The sequence below is a fragment of the Canis lupus genome, chromosome 14 (genome assembly GCF_011100685.1).
Source record: "Canis lupus familiaris isolate Mischka breed German Shepherd chromosome 14, alternate assembly UU_Cfam_GSD_1.0, whole genome shotgun sequence".
In the NCBI taxonomy this organism is placed as follows: Eukaryota; Metazoa; Chordata; class Mammalia; order Carnivora; family Canidae; genus Canis; species Canis lupus.
In genome coordinates this window covers 32,957,311-32,983,340 of record NC_049235.1, presented here as the reverse complement: position 1 = coordinate 32,983,340, position 26,030 = coordinate 32,957,311, and the positions used below count along the sequence as shown (strand labels likewise).

Below are 26,030 nucleotides of genomic sequence, written 5' to 3'. Positions count from 1 at the left end.
TGACCAGTGACTCACCAGTAGTCCACCGTGGTATGCATGAAGGCTAAATAAGGTGAGATGTTTTTCCCACCATGTGTCTAGAGCAATAAATAGGAATAGTAGCCTTTCCCACAATACCAAGTGTCAGGGAGACCTTTGTATGACACTGTAAATCTTTACTAGGGTCTTAAACTAAAAAGACATTACACTGGATCACTGATAAATAAAGTCCTAAAATGATCTGCAAGTGATGCCATTATTAATTACCAGCCACAAGAAGCTTTTGCTGTCGCATTTGTTCTTTCAATAATAAATGCTGTAGGAGAGCTTGGTGGCTGCTGTTGGGCTTTCCCTCTAAAGCAACGTGGGGATGGCTTGAAGATGCTGGGATGCTGCCCCCATACTGCCCAGGAAGAGGAACGCCTTGTCTGAGCGTCTGGGTCTCACACTTCTGTTTCTCTTTAAGTGAATTTGAAGCCTGTGTCAAGAAATAATAAAGATGTTAATCCTCTTTCATCCATTAGGTCTGTACACTGTTAGGTGAGTTTTTTATTCCCTAATTCTCCCTTCCTCTATCCAAAAGAAAACCCCATCTTCTTGATGCCTGAGTAGGGCAAATATGTATAACAGCATGTCCTTTTTTTCTCCCAGTTCTCTTTTAAATTGAAGTATTTGACATACAATATTAAACTGGTTTCGAGTGTACAACATGGTGATTCAACATTCATATACATTAGAGGTGCTCACCATAAGTATAGCCACCATCTGTCGTCATACGAACTTTCTACAATCTTATTGACTGTATTCCCTATGCTGTACTTTTCATCCCTATGACATACATTTTACAATGGGAAGTTTGTACCGCTAAATCGCCTTCACCTATTTTGCCCAACAGCGTGTCTTTTTAAACTAACTGAATTAACAAAGGAGAAATAGAAACAGAGTAGAAGCACTGGAGACGATTTAGTATTGAGCATCACTGTATTGAACTTAAAGAGTTTTTAACATTGAAAATAATGCTAATTTCAGGCTTAATAACTGGGAAGTTTATTTTTAAAATATTTTAGTGTACTGTTTAGGTAAAAAGGTATAAGGAAATGTAAAATTGATTCAAATTGCTAAAGTAATGACTATATCATAGTAATGAAGAAGCTGGAGATAAAACTAACTTTGGAGTTTTAAGCAGGAGCGATTCCTCTAATGTCTTCTAGTAAGTTCACAGAGCTGTAGATTTTCGATATTTAGGGACACCTGGGTGGCTCAGCAGTTTAGCATCTACCTTTGGCTCAGGGCATGATCCCGGAGGTCCAGGATTGAGTCCTACATTGGGCTCCCTTCATGGAGCCTGCTTCTTCCTCTGCCTATGTCTCTTCCTCTCTCTGTGTGTCTCTCATGAATAAATAAATAAAATCTTAAAAAGAAAGATTTTCAATATTTAATTTTTAAAATAAAATTCTTCAGCCTACTCAATGAAAGGTTGTATAAAATATGCAGGACTTTGATTTAAACATGTATTTTGTATTAATTCATAACAGATCCCCCAAATCTCTAAATATTGAAAATGACACTCCAGATACTTTTGTTTAATAAAATAAACTACAAGTGAAATTAGATCAAATAAAAATGCTATTAAGAACTTGAAATGTATGATAACACAGTAATAAGGTAATAATAATTATATCATCAATAGTAATAATGAATTATCCTATTCAAAGAATTTAATGAATGGAGGTCATTTTGGTATTACAAAAGCAGAAGTCTAATACCTCAAAATTATGTGGCATGTTTCTTTTCAAAACTCATGTTTCATCTTTCAAAATTGCTGTGCACCAGGGAAGCAAAGCAATTTTCAGTGATGGAGAAATTGAAGGACAAAGAGGTAAATGGTTTGTCTTAGTCACATGGCAAGTCAATGCAATGTTTAATCTAGAAGTGATTCCTTCTCCTGGCCTCTTTTCCTTAAAATTTCCCACTATTCAGTGGGGAAATGGAATATTAAAGATCCCTTTGCCAAAGCAATGCTAAGCTTGAAAAATTAATTGTGATGGCCTCATCCACACCAAAATGGAAGCAAAGAAAAATGAAACTGCAATCCAAACCACATTGGTTTATTCATCCAATGGTACCAAATTGTATTACCATTGAAACATTAAATGGTCTGGCTTTAGTACTTGGTCCTTTGGGAAAAAATTCTCTCTGACCACATTAAAAGTGGGGTATGTTTGTGTTAGCTGGTAGGAATGACTTAGAACATGCAAAAAAGAGTGGAAGTAAAATGCCTATTCATGTGTCATAAGAAGCTTTTGTGTCAGTTTTTGCTTATTATCAGAAGAATAGAAAAAAAGAAATAGATGAAAAAACAATTTTTAATAAGTGGAGATGTGAAAATATCATCCATGAATATTTAATGTTCAGATTCATCCCTAATTCTTTTTTTTCCTTTTCACTAGACTCAACTGTTTACAAATATTTCATGTGGAATTCTCAGGGGGTAGCTGAAATCAGTATTATTAAGCCTTTTTTCTTCAATTCCAAATATAAAACAACATCCAAATTAAGGCTTTCTCCTCTGGTGTAAGATTACTGGATCATGTGAGATAACACTTTACTCTCTTAAAAATACCAAATATAACCAGATATCTCTTAGATTGATTTTATAATATGTATTGAACCCAATTACAAAATTTATCATTTAAAAATGTCCATATATATTGGGATCCCTGGGTGGCGCAGCGGTTAGCGCCTGCCTTTGGCCCAGGGCGCGATCCTGGAGACCCGGGATCGAATCCCACGTTGGGCTCCCGGTGCATGGAGCCTGCTTCTCCCTCTGCCTATGTCTCTGCCTCTCTCTCTCTCTCACTGTGTGCCTATCATAAATAAATAAAAGAAAAAAATTAAAAAAAAATAAAAATAAAAATAAAAATGTCCATATAGGTGTGCTTGTGCCCACCATTTATATTCTAAAAATAAATGAGGCAAAAAATGGTCAACTCTTTAAAATTTCCTGGTGTGGGTATATTGTAAAAGATGTGAATTTGACAAGCTGAACTCCATGGAAGATGGGCTGCTAAAGCTTGACAAAATTGGTGCCAAGAGTTGAAATAAATTTCTCTTAAAACCTAATGCATAACATGACCTCTGCATAAGTACAATTTAATTTACTAACATTTCATAGATGAATTTTTCTCGTAAAGCTTACAAATCTTTGACAATGACTAAAGTTTGTATTATTTGGGGGAATATGTATAAAATAATTATTGCTATCTTCTGCTCGTAGGACAAGTACCTCCCAGAGATCCTATTTCAGATGTCAGGACTTTTAAAGTAATTGATTCACTCTGAATCTCCTGGGGAAAATTTAATATTGCTCTTAGAGAGGTTTTCCAGAGATTGTATTCCTTAGTACCACAGAGTCAGTAACTTAAATTCCAAAAATAAAGTCATTCACAAAATAAATTCTATAAACATATGCTGCTGTGCTTTAGAAGCTACACCTCTCAACACTGGCCTGGGTTGAGTCCTAGGACTGCTACTCAATGCCTCTGTGATCTTGGGCTTTTAAATATTCCAAGACTCAGCTGCTTCTTCTGTAAAATTGTGGTCTGTAATCTCTGTTTCATGGGAGAGCTGTGTGAAGCTACTAAAATAATATATCTGGAGAGTGCTTTCTTTTTTAAAAGCTATAAAACATTATATAAATGTTAGTTATTATTTTTGTATATATTACATAATGTGAACCCGTATAATACGCTAATTTGAAATTAAACTGAATGTCTCTGTACAACTCAGAGCGAAGTGAGTGAATTCTAGGAGAAGTGAACTCTACCACATTTCCCTGAAGTCTAAATACACAAGAAATGAAAGAGAAGTTCCCCTAAGAAAACATCACTGGGCTGATATTTTAATGGGCTGCTGTGTAATGACTTACATTGAGCTGGGGTGGCACTGCTGGAAGTCCCAAGGTAATGTTGGGCAAAGAGGGAGAGGTATAAAGACTTAGCAGGTTCATGGAATCTTCATGAATTAGAATGCGTTGCTGTGACACCATTTGCTGTTAAAAAAATAAAAAAGAAAGAAAAGGCAGTCTCAAAACATTATTATATCATAACATTTGCTGTAAAATGTTCACATTTCAGAAAATACATTTTACAGTGTCATAATTGGACAAAATAGCCAAGTATCTTAATTGCTTATGATTTCTGTATCCAAAAGTTGTATCTGAAAATTAAATTAAAATTTTGTTCATTAAACATAATCACAAAGTCTGAAAAAAAGGGCTTTGTATGTTCATTTTGCAAAATTCTTTTTAATAATTCTACCTTTACCAACCATAATCAGTGTGTCTGTCATCAACTGGTAAAGCAAAACAATTACATCGACTAATTCTTATGAGTATATTTTTGTATTACTGAGCGATGAATATGTATATAATACTGCTAAAATAATTATTTCTATATAGATTAAACATCATTTTACTGATGGGGAAACTCAAAAGGAAATCTTAGATCAGATGTCACCATACAGGACTTCTATAATTGATAATATCTTTTTTAATATAAAATATATGAACTCTACGTGATGTATATTTAGATCATTCATATTCAGAAACTAAGGTAAATGTTAAAATGTTACAAGTTCTTTGTGCCACAATAGCCTTCATTTACACTGAAAATACCTCAAATGTTTTGGCATCGCAGTCCTTTTTACAACAAATACCATTTTTTAATCCAATACTAAGTCATGTTTTCCCACATGTGGCCTAATATGGTTGCTTGAATTACATTTTCTGTTTAACTCTTGCTTCCCTCCCAGAACTCTTCTACAATAAGAGTTACAAAGGTCTTATTAGACTAAGGAACTCTGGCCTGATATGGTCCCCAAGGGAACAACATCCCTGAAAAAGAATACTCCATGTAACAGTATGACACAGTGACTGCTTTCTTCCCAAACAAAAAGCATATGGGACTCCAATAAGAGACCACCTCCAAGAGGGATATTGCACACACGGGCTTTGAGTAAAGTAAATATAATAACTTGTCAAGCATGTTTGGGGGAGCCGTAGATTTTCCCCTGGACGAACCTGGGATATCAATTAACTGGGGAAAATATCATGTGCTAATACAATGCAACCTCAGAATGTCACTGAAGAGTGATGCGCCACCAGAACACAGGATGTTATTCCAAAACATCACCTCAATCATACGTTTGTTTGGAGATGAGTCGTAGCCTTCACATAATACCAGCAGAAGGTTAAATGGAGATTTTTTTTTTTTTTCACACTGCAACTTGGAATTCCAGGCTAACTCAGATTTTGTTTTTTCTCAAAAGAAGTCAGATATGTCTGTGTGAACACCAAGAGGCATACTGAAACTTTAACATTATATAGACTTCAGATGCAACCCTTTATAAAATCAAAGTTGTCTAAACTGCCATTGCATGAAGATTGCTGGGAATGATTTTTCCTTCCGATGAGACTGCATTATTTTAGAAGCTCTGAATAGCAGCTGCCTATTTGCTCTAGTTAAAAAGGCAAGCTTTTATTTTGCTTACACTAATAATTGCTTTTAACATTAATTTTTGGTTTGGAATACATGTTTGAATAAGAACAAAAAGAATGTATGAGGAGGTAAAAAATATTTTAGCTAGATTATTAGCAGCAAGCTGTCATTTACAATAAAATGGTATTTCACTTACTTATCTGTTTTCATAGAAGAGAAATACGTGTGGAAAAATAAGCATTTTAAACCGTGTATAATATTCATTCCAGGCTGTATTAGCTTATCACAGCACTGAGACTTGACATGCACTGTGGGAATGGCACCAAAGATATACCACAGGCCTCTCTAAAGAGGTCATCTTTGTTTCCCAGGATGAACTTCTGCAATACCTTCCCACCTCATCTCAGAAAGCAAACCTATACTAAAGGAAGAAAAATATTTATTCTTGGATGTAATAATGGCAGCAGCGGACTATCTGTGCATGTGGGCTTTGACTAAAATGAAGACATTTGGGAATATTCTTACGATAGGATTAAACTCCTTAAGTTTCATGTCAAAACTGAGTGGCTTCAAAAAAAAAAAAACCATTTCCTATGACAGCATACTGATTTTCAGCACCTACTGTGTGCCAAGCCCTCTGCCAGGGACTTCTTCCTAGACACACTTCAGCTTTCATTACTGTTCAGTTATGGATGAAGAAACTGAGTGATTTCCTCAATTCTGGTTCCCATTGGGATCAGCAATAGAACCTTTAAAATGACCCAAGCTATATGATTTGTTGTTAGGTACTGTTGTAGAAGCTACATACCCCACTCTGCAATTACTGAAGGATATGGGAACCATAAAAAAAGTATGGACATGGGGGAAGCTTTAGAAAAGAAGAGGTAGCAAAATTAGGTCCTGAGGCTTATGGAAAGTAATAAACGTATACAACTGGGAACCAGCTGACCTGGGCATGAGAAGGAAGTGAAAGCTCTGATGACTTTTTAGACATGAGGGTCTTCAAGTCACAGAGACAATTCCTGAGGAAACAAGCAAAGTCCTGAGTCCTCCAGGTTCACTGAGAGTACATAGCTGGTTCTGCACACAGAGACTAAGTGGCATAGTATCATATCACAGGACTTCAGGGACTTGGACATTATTTAGTTCATTTCCTTCAATTACAGATAAAGTAGTAGGCACAGAATTTCTATAGGATGACTAGAACCACAAATGACTTCACAGACCTGAAAAAATGTTTTCCTCAAATTATCTTCTTTAAATATAACTTTCTTCAATATGGCTTTTTGATCAGCACAGTCTATCTGTTCCAGGTTAATGTTTTCTTAGCAAGACCCTGGATTTGTACTCCATCTACACTGCTACAAAAGTGTGGACACACTTGAAAGCCAGCTGAACAGGTGGTGAGAGGTACCAATTCACTGAGATAATGAAGGATCCTGACCAGTATTCTTACAAGGCTGGAAGGTTACCCCACCTTAGCATCATGGTGAGATCACAAGCGTTTTCAAGCAAAGCCAGGATTTTTTTTTCAGGAAGCAATTTTGAAACTGATCCAGCCCTTAAATCAAAGCTGTGCTAAAATGCCAACGTTTTACATCTTAGAACATGGGGAGGATGGTTTTAATCTAAAAATTTTTCAGAACCAGAAACTATTGCTGTAGCCACATAAAATGGAAATTAATATTAAAAGTATACATGACTATCTTTTAACATTCATGAAACAATTAAGAAACAACAATTCAGTTAGAGTAACAGTGTGGGCATTGGAGAGTAGATATACAAAGACGTCCTCCACGACTCAAGTTCATATGCTAGTTTAAGTGCACAGAAAAGTAGAAAACAAACTATAATGATCTGTGATAATTCCTTTAATTAGAACAGGGTTAAATCACTTCAATGGCACAAACCAGACTGTCAGTTTTGTACCAGGCTTTGATAAGTAACTAGCACTTCACCAGAAGGAGCTAGGATGTGACTGAATCAGGTATTGGGTCAGTGGAGGTCTGCTCATATCTTAACAATGACCTTCAAAATGTTTTCTCACCATCATAGCAACTGGAAGACTATCTTATGGATAATATTTGCAATCAGATGAATAAAATACACTGAAAAACTATGTCTCTAGGGCTATTAATTTTGCCATTGAAATCAGAAAGCTATTCATTTCAAAGACTCAAAATCTCTTACAAAAAGAACACTGGCAAAAATTAGAAAAATACAAAATCTCAAATGTCATAGAAAGGTAAAAACCATCACATATTGCTGGTGGGACTGTAGACTGGTATAGCAGTTCTGGTGAATAATTCCGAATGATAAAACATTATACTATATACCGTGATCCCCAAATTCCTCTGCTGGGAATTATATCTTCAAGAAATTCTCTCCTAAGCTCTCATCCATCATCCTTTAGGGTGATGTCCATGAGTACATATTCAAGCAGTTTTTGGTGGTGAGTGAGAACTGGCAGTCACCAGGGCATCCAACTGGAGAATGGGAGGGAGAATTAAGCACTGCCCACCATAGACTGCCATGGAGATTAAAAGCAAACTATCAGGTATCTACATCCATAGTGACATGACTAGATCTAAAAACACATGCTTAATGATAAAAATAAGAAGTGGAATGAGACTGACAATACCGTGCCATTTTTACCCACTAAAATTTGTGGACATAAAGCAGAAAATGCATTTGATGCACAAGCCGATGCAAACAAAAATAGAGAATGACTGCCTGTGGGTGAAAGGGAAATGGGAGTAGGGGTAGGAGATACAGAAGAAGGAAGGGAAGAAGAGAGAAAGGGAAGGGAAGACTCTTCTCACTTTTTTTTTTTAAATTTTTATTTATTTATGATAGTCACACACACACAGAGAGAGAGGCAGAGACATTGGCAGAGGGAGAAGCAGGCTCCATGCACCGGTAGCCCGACGTGGGATTCGATCCCGGGTCTCCAGGATCGCGCCCTGGGCCAAAGGCAGGCGCCAAACCGCTGCGCCACCCAGGGATCCCTCACTTTTTTTTTTTAAGATTTTATTTATTTATTTATTCACAAGAGACACAGAGGGAGAGGCAGAGTCATGAGGGAGCCTGATGCGGGACTCATTCCCAGGACCCCCAGATGACTGCCTGAGCCAAAGGCAGATGCTCAACCACTGAGCCACCCAGGCCTCCTGACCCTTCTCACTCTTAAGACAAAGAAGTTAAGAGATGACCTTCAAAAGAACACTAGTTATGTAAATAACCACCTACATTTTAAAAAGCTCATAGAAAAAGTTGATGTAGAATTTTAAATTTACTACATGTTCAAAATTACTGACAATATGCATGAGAATCCAAAAAGAATGTAAGTATCTACAGAGTTTTGGTGAGGAGCAGTCTGGACTGGTGAAAAGAAGTGTGGTCTCAGTGTCCTAACACTTGAGCTCTACCAATCACTGGCATATGACTGGGCAGCTGCCCTCCTTCCCTGGACACCAGCTCCTTCCATTTGGGACAGAAGCACCTCTGACTAGCCTGATCTGGAAGCGTCCGTCTGTGTGTACTAGAATGGTGTTCAGGAAGACATGCTTGTAAACTTAATCTGCTGTAGTTTTAAAAGGTCCCAGATCCCCAAATTAGGCTATCTACAAAAAAAAAAAAAAAAAAAAAAAAAAGAGCCACATTAAAAATAAAAAAACAACAAAGAACCCCAAACCAAAAAAAAAAAAAAAATATTTCCTAGTCATTTCATACTTTTTTATGGTTTTCACAATAATTTTAAATAGTATTCATTTTCTCTTGTCCTTTCAGATAGCCAACAGAAATGAAAATCTCCACGTGATGAAGAGATTTTTTAGAAACTTAAATCCCTAAGTTTTTATTTTTGCTGGACATCCAAGAATATATATCACTATAAAATGATTTGGATATAAGAAATTATCATTTGACAGGGCTTCCTTTGCATCTAAAAGGCACCGCTGAAGGTCTCATTAAAGGTCTTGCTTTACAATATTGACTCATGTTATTCCTACTAAATAATTCTTTTGTCATAGCAACCTCTTTTCCCCAAAGATGGGGGGAAAGCATTTTATTTTCTGCCATCTAAAACCATAGCTCTACACCCACTCAGAAGGGAGCATAACATTTACAGCAAATGTCACAACAACCATTATGAAACAATAGGCAGATGAGTCATGTGAGATTGGGGCAACACGAGTGACATTTCAGATGATTTTAGAGTGCTTAACCTTATTATTAGAACTCTTTTAAAAAAATCGTTTGTATCTGCTGGAAAAAAAATTATTTAAAAAACAGCATAGCAGAGCCAGCCACTAATGTTCAAATAGAAATAAACCAGCTGCTTGGCTACTGTTAACATAGCTATCAAATAAATCTACGGCATCTAAAATAATGGTGTTGATATTCATGGAAACATTTGAACCCACAGGCCCACAGTATTAACAATAAAGTAACTAGATAGGTAAAGACATTTCTGACTGGAGCTGGAAATAGAAACTCCTGAGGTTTCAGCTCCCCAACCAAGTTTACAAATGAGTAAAACAAGTAGCTCCAACAATCCGAGTTCAGGACTGAGCATATGTAAGAAATAGAAGAAATGGAACAGAAGTGGTCAGAGCAGATGGAGACTCACTCTCACATGTGACTTGCTGGCTTGAAGACAAACATGCTAATGAGTTTTCCCTACTAGGAGTCAGTATTGATAACAACAACAAAAAATGAACTCGTTTCACACGTCGCAATTCACCACCCGCCTTCCCAACACTGATTCCTCACGGCAAAGCTGTTGGGAGTAGTAGGTATCACTACCTTTCACTAGATAAGGAATCCGAGGTCAGGGGCAAGTTTAGCAACTTAACCAATGATGAGAAAGGAGCTGGTTTTGGAACCAGGTTTCTGTGGAGCCTTCTGAATAGAAGACCCATACGTTTGAATTCGCTTGTGCTGTTTCCTAAAACTTAGGAGTAAATTCTCCTCCTACGTCCATCTTCACCCCCATCTAAATCATACAGGACATGTGAATTACAAGATAAATTTTTTTTTTTTTTGCCTAAGCCTCGAATCAGCCTGAGATACAGCCTTACTTTCCTATTTCCTAAGCAGTAAAAGGGAGTGGAATCCTATTCATTTACAAGGGCTCTGAAAGAATTAGGTGAAATGTTTTTCTACTGACAGGTCACAGAATGAAGCATTCATACAAATGTACACTGTTGAACTATTTTAAAGTGAAAACTCACCTGTGCTGCTTAACCAAATCTTTTGTAAATGGTGAAGTATACAACTAGCTTGGCTTTTGAAAGTATAGTAGGTGATGTATATTTTTCATGCCTCAAACTATTTCTGTTGATAGGAAATTACACACTATTGTTAATCTTGGAAGATGTCTGTAAAAATCAAACTAAATCCAAAATGATTGTAAATCAAGAATTGGCTGAAAATATCTGTTTTCCTCTCTTTCTAGTTTAGGTGGAAGCATTTTGTGTTACAGAGCTAGGATGTTAATTTGTTGAGAGTTTCTGTCTGAATTCCGCTGTCTCTTTAGCTCCAGCATGAATTACATTACAGGCCTCTGTAAATGCAGTGCAGCAGAAAACCACATGTTAGCCATCAGGGCTGAATTTTTTGTTTTGGGCCATGGAGAGGCTACCCATCAGTGCATAAAGGTCTGTCTACCTGGCCTTTTGGATCATAGTTCAGGCACACAATTAATTCATTATGGAGTAAGTCACTGCTCGCTTTTGAACTAGTCTTTCCAGCTTTGGAGGTGAATGTCCTGTCACTGACCTGAAGAAATACCTCTACTCTTTCAAACTCCATTAAATCACATTTCCTTCTGTTTTTTTTTTTTTTTTTTTTTAACTGGTGGGGGTGGAAGGCAAAGTTTGTAGTAACAGAATGTTCAGTAAGTAGATGAAAAGGTAGAGCAACCTAAGCATATTTGTGATAGTGAAGGTTTTAGGAATAACAAATAGATTAAAGCAACATAAGCAAAATCCTTTTAATCTTCATTCTTTAATGTATTTTGAAATTTAAAGATAGGGTCACATCATCTGGGATACTCAATTTAACATGTCATTAAAAGTTTGAAGTAAAGAAGTTTCCATTTATTTCCAATCTCACAAATATATATTTCTTGGTGTTCTTCTATGCTGTACTAAGTACTGTATCCGTATACATGTATTCATAATGAAAGAGTATATGCATCTTCCTCTTTAGTAACAAACCATGTCTCCCCCAACCCTTTCTACCTTGCTCGCTCCAGAGAGGTAACCATCATGCTGAATTTTGTGTCCATCACACCCTTACCCTTTGTAAAATATACTGTTACTACATATGCTTTCCCAATCAAGATATTACACTGCCATTTCTGAACCTACTAAAATATTATCACAGACTGTAAGTGGGCATCTGTACCTTTTAGCCCTAACAATGCATTTCTAAGAATCGTCATTGCTGTCTGACATAGTTTACTGTGTCATTGCTTTTTTCCAAGGGCACAGAATTCATCTCAAGCTGATTTAGAATCCAGACCCAAGAATCACATTCTTCAAACTGAGAGGCAATGGAAACCTAAAGTTTTTAGAAACGTCTATGACCAAGTTGTTGTTTTTCCTGGAAACTGATTAAAGGGTCACGAAAATGGACCAATACTGAGATAGAATTGAACTAACAGAAATACAATACCTATAACCAACAGTCCAAGAATACCACTTATATCTCTGATCACAACTATATGTGATGTACTCATCCTATCTGGTACCATGTTTTAGAAGGGACAATGAAAAAAGAAAAAGAGGGACAGCAGGACCATGAATAACAAGAAATAGATGAAGGACCTGGAAATATTGTTGAGGCCTGAATTGTTAGTCTTCAACTATCTGAAAGCTGATCATAAGCAAGAGAGTGTCTATCTCTTCTGGCTATTTCCCTTGGAAAATTGAAGGAAAGTTTTGAAATTTAGAATGCAAGTGTATTCACCTAGAGAGAATTTATATTTGCTTTTTTTTTAAGATTTTATTTATTCATGAGAGACAGAGAGAGAGAGAGAGAGAGGCAGAGACACAGGAGGAGGGAGAAGCAGGCTCCATGCAGGGAGCCCGACGTGGGACTCGATCCCGGGACTCCAGGATCACACCCTGGGCCAAAGGCAGGTGCTAAACTGCTGAGCTACCCAGGGATCCCTATATTTGCTTCTCTAGACACCTAGGGGCCCTAACAAATCTGGGGCACTTTAAAACCAAATTAACAGTTTGAAGGTATGTAAATTTGGGCTACAACTCCATGCAAGAACTAGCTTCTGGTTAAAACTTCGGAGAAAAAAAAAAAAAAAGAAACTTCGGAGAAATCCTGTCCCTGCTCTGGTGTATATCCAGACACTTCTGGGGGTTGCGGTGAGGGACTCACCAACATAGTATAGACATGAGCTTTTGAAATTTCAGTTTAATGTTTCATATTAGATTATCCTGCTTGGTCAATAGGGAGCTTTAACCTTCTATTTTGAGTTTTGTGAGGCCCTGAAAACCAAAACTGAAAACCAAGTACACAAATGTCCTTAGAAAAAAAGTAATTTCACTGGTGTCAGTCCTTTACTTATCAGGAATAACGTCTGGTTCTCTGCCTTCAATGGTGTCAGTCCTTTACTTACCAGGAATAACCTCTGGTTTTCTGCCTTCAATTATAGTTTGGCCTGGTAATTTTACAATTTATAAATAATTTATTATAAGTGTGTGTATGAAATTATAGAGACGCAGATATTGACATAATGTACAGAAGACATTTCTGTCGAACTAATTCTCCAAAATCAACTGAGCTGTCTCAGGAAACAGCAAAGGGAGATGCCTAGTAGAAGTGCTCTAGAGAAAGTCTGATAATTACACATCAGGAAAGTTATATAGATGATCCAAGAATCAGAGATTTGATCAGTCTTTCAACTCTAAGTTACCATGACTATATCAAATACAAGAGAAGAAGCACGTTACAGTTACATAGGAGAAGTTATTGTACCAGCTTTCCCTGCATAGAGCAATTCATGGTAAGGAGGATTTATAATGACAGAAAATCAAGAGCAAGAGTTTCAGTCAGCTGACGGTGTCTTCAAAACATCTGATTTCATAAGAGTGGCTGTTTACAGACTGTTTCCTTTGCTTGGCCTATTACCAAAACTACATAGAAAAATTCCTGTTGACTCACAAATGTATTTTGTATCTTGGGTGTCAAATAAATTATGTGTTGAAAACAAGTGTTTTAGGGTTGACTGCACACACTCATATCGATTTCCTTTAATATTTCATTCTTCAAAAACAGAGTTCATATGTTATTCACCTTCATATTCCCATTACCAGGCAAAACAATTGGCACTTAGTAGGTCCTCAGCAAATGTTCGCTCAGGAGAACCCTAGGTTCCTCAGCTATAATACTCCAATTACATCTTCATTACTCTCTAGGGAAAGTAGATAAATCCTACTTTGTGAGGCTGTTCTTCTGTAAGGTTTGCACAAAGTTGTTTTTACTTATTTATGCGTCCACCCTCATCAGAAAAGAACACAAGAATCAAATACAACACTACTAAGTTGTGCATCTGTAGGGCAGTGTATATGCTGCATCCCTAAGAGTAGTTTCTTCGAGGATTACATTTTATTATTTTCAAACTGTAATTGTCATCCAAACTTGGTAAATAAGATCAAATTTAATTCAATTCCATACATGATAAGACTCTATGAAAAATAACTAAGAGCAGGTGGCTTTACACTTCAATTCAGAAATATCACTTTGTCTTACAGGGCTAACCAAGGACCTAATATTTAAAAGAGCCAAAATAATAAAAGTCTTACCTCCGCATGAGGAGTAGGTGGCAAAACTGAAGTCTCATTTTCAGTAACATTTCCAGTTGGCCCATTGTTTGGTGAGCTGGGGCCAGACCCTGGAGAACTGCTACTGACTGAGGATTCTGGAAAACATTGTGAAGCACAGATTCATGAAAACCATACAAGGATGAGCTTTACTTACATTCTAAACAATATACTGCCCCAAACATTGCTTTCCTCACCTATGGGAACAACAAGCACCATTTCAGTCCACAGTAAGGACTGTGCAAAATTATGAAACATTTCTGAATTCTACCACTTTTCCCCTTTGTTTTCACCATTAAAAATACAACACATTACTGCATAGTTTCTAGATAAGTAAGAACAGTTGGAGAACATTATAGGAGCTTTTGATGAGGCAAAATAAATAAATAAATAAATAAAGGTCATAGGCATAAAATTCTTAAAGGCATCTTTCTCACTGCCTTTCTATTTGTCTTACATTTTGATGAATCTGCTTTTTTGCTTTGATTCTTTCTTATTTGCTTTTAACCAGAAAAATGCACCTTAAAAATACTTCAAGGAGCTTCTTTTCCCCCAGACTGCTAACTCCTGTCTTTCCTGGGTGACTAAATACTGATTTCTCATTAATGTCTCATTTTCATATCCTGTCTTCAAAAACAAAAACGAAAAAGTTATTTTTTTTGCACCTGCCTTGTCAGTTTAAAATCATATTATTTATATCTTAGCAATATGCAGACAGAAGTATTTCCTTATGTAGAAATCGCTGCCGTGAGCCTGAGAATTCAAGGCAACAAATAAATACTGCAAAAGGGTTCTACAGCATGGCACTGGACAAGTTCTGGAGGGGGACGTAGCAGCTGATTTTCTGGGAAAACTGAGGAAATCTCAGAAAAGAAATGAGATGGCAACTGGCTTGAAGAGAAGTAGAAGTAGTTCTCGAAATGGAGACAGTGGAGAAGAAGGGAGTGCACGAGAAAGCACTGTAGGCACAGGGAGATGCTGAGCCTTAGGATTTTTAAATAATGCGGCTTTGGTGGGAAGAGGGAGCAGAAAATTGAGGAACTTATAAAAGAGGGAAATGGCGAATGGTTCCCAGGTCAATTCTTGGGAGGAAAGGGGGCACAGGGTTTGGAAAAAGCATGTACTTGATCCTAGGAAACAGACAAGGGAGATGGAGAGGTATAAGAAGAACAGCAATACCAATTTAACTGCTACATGATACCATGATTGGTCTCTGACTAGATAGTAAAAATAATTAGTATGAAGATCCAAACAGAGCTCATCCAAATTTCATGAAAGCTGGCAGAGAAAGGAGGAGGAGCATAGGTAATAAAGCTGTCTTTCTGGTACTTTGGATCCTCCAAAGGCATTTAGATTAAGTACAACATACTAGTTTAAAAAACCTACAAAAGTGTCCACAAGTCCCAGCTCACTGACCGAAGATGTGCATCTAATAAACACAGAAGTCTCTCTTTGAATATACATTTTTTTCCTCAGATTAAAGGGGGAGGGAGTCATTATCTCTCAACATCAGGGAAAGAACAATATGGTGTTTCAAAACTCAAGAAACTTGAGTAAAACTCCAGTAAATCATAACTCCTTTCAGTTAGAAATCATCATTACCCAGGTAGGTATTAACCAAAATCCCCGTGCAAGTTAGCAAGTGACTGTGGGGAAAAAGTTATGATCAAGAAGAGATTAATAGGAAAATAGAAAAGAACATTGGGATAAATAAATAAGACCTTAATCAGATTCTAACAAACACACAAAAACAAACAACAAAAGCAAAGCAATGTATATGGCTTTCTATTTTCTTCAGGCTTTCCTGTTATGAGGGAGTGTACTCTCTCCGATTAGAAAAATCACATATCTATTTACATTAGACAGTTGATATCTTCATCTTCTTTACATTCTTTAAAATGGACTCAGTCCCCAAATTCCCAATCCCACCAAGTACCTCTATCATGAAAACCTGAGGAAGATTTTTATTTACTTAAGTACAAATCTGTGTTTTGAAAAACAAGTCTTCAGCTCTGAATTTAGAATTGATCCAAACTAGTGATTATATTTGATATTGAAAAATAAATATAAACTTCAGTAAAGCAATACTTATTTATCTATTTCGTGTTCCTCATCTGTTAAGGAAAAATGCTCCAACCATTATTTTTCTTCAGATAAACACTTCAATTTGCCAGGAATGAATAGGAGACTACATACTCATTTTTTTCCTAAATAACCTGTAAAACTACCAAGTTGCATTAGTATTCTGTACTTTCCCACTTCCACCCCCACAATTTTTTTCCCTTTTGTCTCCTCAAAGTAGGCACTAGCATGGCCACAGGAGATAGAGAAAACAAATAATTTTGAAAAACTATTATCCTTACCTGCTAATAATAAGACCTGATCTTGGAGAAATAATAATAATTGACTACATTGGTACAAGCACAATCTTCCTTGAGAATGGAAGGAAATGGTTGCAGATTTCTACTTCTTTATGGATGCAACCAAAAGAAACGACCAACTATAATGCATATAGTTCCAAGTAGGTACTCAATAAACAGTAGTCAGTATTATTACTTTGGCTAGTCTTTTTGGTTCTTATATCCCTCGGTCTTCTCTAATTTCAGACCAGGTACAACTGGGACTAGAAAGCTTTGTAAGACATCAGGTTGAATTTCCTAACCTGTTCACCCCACCACTAACCAGGCAGCTAAAAAAATAAGAACTCTTCCATTTGAGACTAGTGAAAATGACAGTTTCTTTCCCTTCCTAAAAGGCAATATATCCCCCTCCTGCCATAAGTCCCAGTTCACTAGTAAACACATAAAGTCATTTATGAGTTCTGTAAATTTGTTGAAAAGTCAAGGTTTTGCTGTTCCACATAGTTTAATTTTCCCAGATGTATTTTGTACATTCATGTCTGAATATGGGGAAGTGTTCTTCTTGGACCTCCCTCTGCTCATTGCTGATCAAATTTCATTAAAAGTTATACTCTTCTGGTTGGCATTCCTAAAATGGACTGCCTGTTTCTAAAAAGATTAAGGTGAGCTTTGGCGTTCCCTAGTTATGCCTAGATTGACACACAGTTCTGTTTTTCATTCATTTCCTGTTTGACACAGTTGGTGAATGCATGGCAAGGTTTACTGAGCTACTTGTGAATTTTCAATATAATTTCCTTTCAAGACATGTTTCTCCTCAAAATAACTTTTAATATGCAACAGCCATATTTACTCTACGCTATTTATTTTCATTCCTCCTACCGGCATTTTTTAGTGTATGTCTGCACAGTCCTCAATTACCTGTCACCTCAAACATTCGCTTCTTGAATGAAGTGACAACATTTCCATCCTTCCGCCTGAGTAAGGGGCTGCTTCTCCTCTCTGCCACTTTCTGTTTTAACCTGGACCGCACCTTCAAGTTGGGCTCAGAGGCTGGGGATTGAGACAAAGAAAATAGATAAAAATTAAAAAATAGAGAGCCAGTTGCTCCTGTGTATAAAAAAACGGCTCACTCTCTTCTTGGTTCCTTCTCAGCTCAAATTAAAATTCCAAGCATGTCAATAAGGCATTAGCTCTAAATGAATTAAACAGACAAATATAGTAATTATTTTTTATGAAATGTGCAAAATGCTTTTCTATTTCTTTAAAGGTAAAGCAAAAAAAGTAAAAATAGAAGTTTTCTACTTATTTTATCTGACAGAACTGGGATTGCTGGGAAGTTTTAATCACTAAATACGTTTGGGTCAGAGTAAGATTTATTATGCGTCATTGTCAGCTCTCTTAATTCTCTCCAGGGTGAAACTCAATACCCACAAAAACAGTACCCTAATGTGATTTTAGAGACTCTGGCCTGACTTCTGGTAATAAGAGGACACCTCTGTAGCATATAATTTACGTCTAATTCTGACTCCTGGAGTATTTCTTTGTCGGTAGTCTCTAACCTGAAATCCTGAGAAAATATACTCATTATCATAACACCAAACCAAGTAGAGTCACTATGAATAAGAAAGGGTGGTCAGATCTTAGAATTGGAAGTTCAGAGTAAGGTTCTATGTTCCAACGTACAAATGCACATTATTCATACATATGTTACTATTTCTTTGCTTAAACGATTCTCTCTAAATAGTGATGCTCTATAATTTAGATATTATGGATTAGGTTTCTACATAATTATACTCTAAAAGAATGGGAACATTAGACTGAGTCCCTATGTAATTCAAACCAGAGATGATGATGATGATGATGATGATGATGATGATGATGCGGGGGGGGGGGTGAGGGAAAGGGGGTTTCCAATGACAACTAGCATTCACAGAGTAGTTTCTATGTCCACTACTATTCTAAATGCTTTTTTCAAGATTAACTCATTTAACCATAAAAAAAATCCATCTGGGTCAGATTCTATTTATACCTTGATTATAACGAGGAAACCAACACACAGCCAGTGTAAGTAACTTGCCCAAGGTCTCATAGGTCAAAAGGGAGGACACCATGATCTATACCTAGATAATCTAGCTCAAGTCCAATCTTCTAAATACTGAAAATATTGCTCCTCCATCTCTCCTCATGTATGAACACCATAACAATTATAAACCATTTCCCAAAGTTCTACTAATCATCCATATCAGACACAATGTTATGATGCAGTTAGAATTTCTGATCAGTGAAAATGTTTCCTTTGAAGGCATTTTCTGTTTTTGCCTGACTGCAAAGGTTCTCAAAGTAGAACTTACAATGCTTTCTTCCTTTCTTTCTCCTTCTTGCTTGCTTGTTTTTATGTTTAGATTTCAACTATCCATACCTTAGTGTTGCCTTTGTTCTTTTCTGTTTCCCTTCTCTTACCTGAGACTGAGAATCCCTGCATACTAGGCTTGAAATAGGAACTTGAAAAAAATAGGTCATTACAAGATAAAACAAGTTAATTTTTTGGTGTTTTATGGCTGAAAATATTGAGAACATGAAAAGGGGCAGCTGGAAAGCATTGTATGGTGAAAGAGGGAGTGGGCAGAGACCAAATCTTAAAAACAAGCAGCTCAGTGTGTGGAGCCCTGCACTTCCGCCCCCCGCCCCCTAACTTTGAGGCAAAGACCAGAAGCAGTTTGGGCAAAGCACTGAAGATCTTCCAGATCTTCCAGGAGTGTCAACCCACTTGAACTTAGTGGGGAAGTCTGAATCTGAATTGCTAGCATCCGATTTGCCTGGGATTAAAGGGAGAAATGGAACTGTATTAATTCACTTAGATTTGATTCTCCATACATATTTATTTTAAAATTCCTTTAGAAGCACCAGTTTTCATCTCTACAAAAAGCTGTCAGTAAATATAATCATCTGAAACCTGTAAAAAAATGGGGACTTTTTTTTTTTCTGTTTTGTCCCCCCTGCCCCCGCCCCCATTTACTCCAATGGATTCCGTTTTCCTTCTGTGTCTGAGCCGATAGGGCTAAATCCTAAGGTTGTATCACTCCTGTCCTTTGCTGGTTGGATTTCATATGAGCTCACCTACTAGTAGAACTGATTACTGACAGAAGATTAAGGAGGAAGGAGGAGCCAGGGTGTCCTTTGCTCTCTCTGCTGCAGTGTTGCTTTGTCTCTTCCTGATTTCATCTCTCTCTAGAGGCTTCTCCATGGTTCCAGCTTTCCTAGCACTCCAGGAATATCATTTTCTCTCCTTACTTTCTCCACACTAGGGATAGGAATGGCTTCTCACTATTGCTATTTTCTGGGTGCCTCAACATCCCAAAGCAGTTGTAAGTTTCCTTTCCAAAAAGCCTATGGCTGATATTGTGTAGGTTCTATTTCCTAGCAAGACTCTGACTTACAAAGTCTCACATTTTGCAAAGTTATTGTAGAATCAAGTAAAATAATGGGATAAACCAGTGGTTCTCAGGGAAGATTCTGACACCAGAGGACAGTTGGCAGTGTCTGGAGACATTTTTGATGGTCAGTTATAGTGTAAAGCTATTGGAATCTAGTGGGTAGAAGCCCAGAGATGCTGCTAAACATCTTACAATGCACAGGGCAATCCCCACAACCAAGAATTATCTGAACTCAAATGTCAGTATTGTTAAGTGAGAGAAACCCTGGGGTTACTAATTAGTAAATGGCAGTTTCTAATGACTGTGCTAAACGGAGATGACCAAAGGAGGCAATACTATCTGATAGCAATTCTCAGTGAGGATGTAGAAGAAGAAAATAAAGAAAAGATTATCAGAAATTAGGGAGAACTATAGGTTGCTTGAAAATATTCAATATTTTGATACATTGTATACTTAGAAATTTATTTGAAAACCTTTTTAAAAGATTTATTTGATTGAGAGAGAGTACAAGCAGGGGGAGAGATAGAAGGAGAGGGAGACAAAATCTTCAGGTAGACTCCCAACTGAGTGTGAAGCCCAATGCAGGGCTCAATCCCGAGACCCTGAGACCATGACCTGAGCCAAAATCTAAAGTCAGATGCTCAATCAACTGAGTCAGCCAGGTGCCCCCATTTGAAAATATTTTTTAATACCACTGACATTTCTAAAGAAAGCAAAATAAATCAACTTTATGCAGAAAGATGTAATTCTTAGTTTTCGGAAGGATTTGAGGCATTGTGGTGTTTTTTTAATCTTTTTTTAGTTTAGGACATAGCTTTTTAAAAACTAGGAATCATTAATATTTTATAAGTGCAACAGTTTATTTTTTTTTCAAAATATACAATACACGACTTTTCTCAGTAAAGAACTATATCTACAAGTTCTAGTAAAAACTTTTGTCTGTATTTCAATACTGGTCTGAGCCACCAGAGGCATTTGTATCTCAGTGGTAAGGGCGAATGATGGAATGATAGATAATCATCATTTAGTCCATGAAATGCTTTATAAACTCACTCCTAATATTTCAGAAGCCCACACACCAAAGCTCAGCATGATATATACCCAAGGAGTAGAATTAATGACCTATTGTGCTGACTCAGTTTTCAGTTAGAGTTAATTCCATTTTTAATGCTCTGGTCTCCCCAAAGGCTGAAGATTTCCATTCCAGTGATTTACTAATGGGATGCTAATCCTCAAGAGACCAGATAGAGATCACTAACTGGGGAGACATTCTGCTTGTATCTCAATGTATTTCATGCCTAGTTGCACTAATTGCCTTTCTATTTTTACCCCACACCCATCACTCTCTACATCTCAATTAATCACAGAAACAGAAGGCAAGCTTTTTAGTGTGTGTGCCCATCTGAATGCATTTGTCTGCTGAGATGAAAACTTTGCATGAAAAATTGATCATTATTTAAATGAAAACAATGAATATTAAAATCAAGAGGACAGACCTGAAAGCTTTTGCTCTTTTTCACTTAAGCAAAATTAAGAAGAGAACAAAAGGAAACAGAAAACATGTGCAAGATGCCTCTCAAGCTAAATGTCTCAAATCTCTCTTTTCTTCCTAATCTCCATGTGCAGAATGAACTTAGGTGTGGCAGGGTATGAGAACAAACAATGGGAAAGAAATAGGAGAGTCAGGTAGAGAAGCACAGGCTAAAAAATTAGGATTCCAACAGTAAGTGACAAGGCCCAGACTTGTCATTTCACTGAGAGATTGGTGTGAGTGTGGGGGGTCATTTCTGCACACTACACACACCCACACACACACATACACACACACACAAAGTATTTTTTGGAGAAGTACAAGTCCCCAACACAAAAAGACCAGACTCAGATTTCAATGCTAACTTTTCATGTACTAACTGCAACCCCGGGTGAGTTGTTTGACTTCCGTGAATCATTTTATCATCTATTGCAGAGCAGTAATGATGCCTACCATAGATATATCACAGTGGAAAATTAAAGGGGTGGAAGAAAGTACTTAGCTCACGGATGGCTATCACAAAAGAAGTCACTGAATAGATAGATGTTGAATAGATGAATGTTTTAGGTAGTCTATATGTAAGACTAAGGAATTTAGATCAAAACAAAACAAAACAAAAAAAGTAGAAAGATAGAGAACTACAACTGGTTCACTGCCTTTGCCTAGTGCAATGTTGCTTATATAAACAACAACAAAAATAGCAATAGCCCTCTTCTGATCTTTTACTCAGTGTATTTTAAATCCTTTTTTAAAAAAGATTTTATTTATTTATTCATGAGAGACACACACAGTGAGAGAGAGAGAGAGAGAGAGAGAGAAGCAGAGACACAGGCAGAGGGAGAAGCAGACTCCATGTGGGGAACCCGATGTGTGACTCCATCCCAGGTCCCCAGGATCTTACCCTGGGCTGCAGGCGGTGCTAAACCACTGTGCCACTGGTGCTGCCCTAAAATCCTTTTTTGTTGCTAATTGACTCTATGTACTTTCCTTAGTGGGTAGTTTTTTTTTTAACTTACCTTTATTATCTATTTAGTTTTCTGTCTTAAATATGTTACCTTCTACTAAGAATGACTGCCTACTGTGTGCATTTTGTCTCTGTTCACTTTTTTTTAAAGATTTTATTTATTTATTCATGAGAGAGAGGGGGAGAAAGAGAGGCAGAGACACAGGCAAAGGGAGAAGCAGGCTCCATGCAGGGAACCTGAAATGGGACTTGATCCTGGAGTTCCAGGATCACACCCTAAGCTGAAGACAGACACTCAACCACTGAGCTACCCAGGTGTCCCTTTGTTTACTTTAAATCCGAAATTATGAATATTCTTTACACGAATAATTTTGACAAAAATTCAATACCACATATCATAGTATATAGAAGTTATTCATTCTCATTGGAAATTAACATAAAGACAAAAGGAATACACTGGTATTGAGTAATGGTTAATCATACAATTAATTAAGATAATTCATGATCAATCAAAATTCATTGATTAATAAATGGATCTTTATACTAATGAATATTTGAGTTATTCAACAATTTTACCTGCAGTGCACATTTAGTACTATAATCACAAGTGAAGGTGAGGGTTCTATTGACAACTTCAGATTCCTTCTCTGGCGTTGTCATTCTTTCCTGCTATACCAGATATCTGTGGGTTTGTCCACCCAACCCCTCTCTCTCCTGGATTTCTCCTGCTCTTTCCCACCCACAGGGCTACCTAGGGGCTGCCAAATTCCAACATCCTGTCACTTGGAACCAACCACGTAAAATCTGTCATTCATTCACTTTTTTTTGAATGTCCTTTAGGGAGATTAGGTTTCCTGCCTGAGTCACTTCTTCCTTTCAGGCTAGCTCTGTAGGAATCCATGCCATGTGTGAACTGTTCAATTAAGCAATCATTACAATTAAGAAAAGATACTTTCGGGACACAGAAACCTCTCTAATCTAGTTGATCTAAAGATATAGGTTACTCTAATTAAAACTTTTCATAATTAGAAAAAGGCTATGTGTTTTCAAAATTAGCATTTAGAATAATACTATAAATCTAACACAACTTATGCTTTTTATTTGGCTCAGATAATATAGATCCTTAATGTTATGAGTCAGATTTTGTTTTGGTATCAGGGAGCAACATTTCTAATCTAACTCTAATTATAACCATTTAATAATACGTAATTCATTTATACAAGTCTAAAAAAAATCATTTCTTTGGTAATTTTAGCTTCTAGTAACTAGCTACATTTATGGTAATTTATGAATGCAATTTCCTGAAGAAATTATAATGCTATTCTTTTTGATTCAGAAATAGTTTGCAGACATCTATCCATCTTCTTATTGAGAATATGCCAAATATATCTATTTATTAAAAAAGGATTATTCTTTTTCAAAAAGCATATTGGTAAACGTTACTCACATTACTCAGTTTACAGTGTGGTTTTCTGAAGTGTTCATTTTATAACATATATTGTTATCTTCTGATTATGTAGATCATATATGTTCAAAACTTTTGAAATGGAACAAATTGAGTTTAGCCTGCTAACATGTTTAAACTTTTGTGCTTTGTACACAAAAGTATTTATTTGAAAATGAGGATCAAATTACATTTATGATTGTATACCGTTTGTTCACTTAATAATGTATGTGGAGTCATTTCACAGGCAATTATATATTCTCTAATGATTCCACTGGGGCCACCAGGGTGGCTCAGTTGATTAAGTGTCTGCCTTTGGCTCACATCATGATCTCAGGGTTCTGGGATGGAGCCTTGGGTCATGCTTTCCGATCAGAGGTAGTCTGCTTATTATCCCTTTCCCTCTGTTCCTCCCCTCTCCCCTGCTCATGCTCTGTCTCTCTCTAATAAATAAAAATCTTAAAAAAGAGTTTAAAAATAAAATGATCCCATTTATTTTGTTTTATTTTATTTTACTTATTTAATTAATTAATTTATTTAATTAATTTATTTTTTAATTGTTTTCACTTAAAAATCTATTATGAATCTTTTCCCAAGCAGTTGTATATTCTTTTAAAAACACATTATATGGATATACCATATATTATTTAGCCACATTTACATGGGAGTATACAATATTTTATTTAAATATTTGATAACTAGACATTTAGGTGATCTACAGTGCTGCTCAGAAAGGCAGCACAGTGGCACCATCATTATGAATCTATATGTGCATTTGTGGAGTATTTCCTCCCATCATTTGACATGGGAATTTAATTCTTAGGTTCCTCATAACTGAAAACAACCACGACCACCTTGATATGATTAGAAAAGTGCAAATGGGCATACAGGGCAGAGAGTATTACCAAGTCCTAGGGAGCAGCTCGGAGCAGCATGGGAAAACAATATACAGAGGTCCTAGATAACAGGAATGTGGTCTAGAATGGGAAGGTTCTTAGCTCTGGGTAGGCCTTTTCCCTTAGTGTTTATGGATGCTTCATTTGTGAGCCAGAGCAGGTACTTCTAAAGCTCAAAGGCCCATGACAGGACACTCAGTTTCCTCTATCTAAGAGCAGTACTCCATGCTGAATCCTATACCCTTTTTCATACCATTTTTCACCAGAGTGCCTGGTGCTCAGCTGGCTTAGCACTTAGTAGAAATTCATTGAATGAATAAATGGATATACGGATTGCTGCTCAATGGTAGTTTTATTTATTTGTTTTTTGATACTAAAACAAACAGAGGAGGAAATAACAATTTTCTTTGAATTTTTAGGACACTTAAAGTACAATGCCCATTTTTAACATGCTTTAATCAAACAATATGATTCTGGTCAGAAACAAATTATAATGTTATAAAACATTTCATCACTTTTTATAGTTAAAATGAAATTTTTCTGTTCAATTGGTTCCATTGTTAATGGCATCTAATTAAGAGCTGCTGAATAATAATATTGAGAACCTAGGCTGCAAGTTCCATGAGGGTTGGGAATGGGTCTAGTTCTGTCTCATTGCTTATTCAGCACTTCTGCTATACCTACTACATAGAATAAATCCATGGGTTACTGAATGTGAATGTGAAAAAGGGTGTGTTAAGTGCTGAGGCAACCACTTCAACGATATAATAGAAAGCCTTTGTCTTCCAGGTATTCATGGTCTTGCAAAAATGAATGATAGACTAATGATGATCAATGCCATGTGATAAGTATACTTAGCAGCATACTTATATAAGTATAGACTTATATACTTAGCAGTATACTTATACAGCAGCGTTGTGACTGAAAGGCAGGGTGGGGAAACTGGGTGCTAAATGAGACTCTGACAGGCAGAGGTGGGAGGCAACCTCATCCATGGGGAAGTGAGGGCAAATTCAAAGAATAAAGATTAAATATGCTAACAAGGTGGGGAAGGGATACTGAAAGGAAGATAAGGCTT

The 26,030-nt window shown here is 36.7% G+C and overlaps 1 protein-coding gene across 28 annotated transcripts in view; it reads right to left on the bottom strand.

The window, feature by feature from the left end:
* HDAC9 (histone deacetylase 9) overlaps window positions 1-26,030 on the bottom strand; it is a 911,202-nt gene that overhangs the window by 374,684 nt on the left and 510,488 nt on the right. For 20 of the 28 annotated variants that reach the window (XM_038557033.1, XM_038557034.1, XM_038557035.1 and 17 more), the window contains 4 exons: window positions 17,602-17,733; window positions 14,306-14,421; window positions 3,908-4,030; window positions 247-457 (listed from right to left, as the gene is read on the bottom strand). In XM_038557033.1, coding sequence (XP_038412961.1) covers window positions 247-457; window positions 3,908-4,030; window positions 14,306-14,421; window positions 17,602-17,733 — 582 coding nt within the window. The remainder of the gene's footprint in view (window positions 1-246; window positions 458-3,907; window positions 4,031-14,305; window positions 14,422-17,601; window positions 17,734-26,030) is intronic. The other 8 variants (XM_038557042.1, XM_038557044.1, XM_038557043.1 and 5 more) reach the window with 1 other exon arrangement.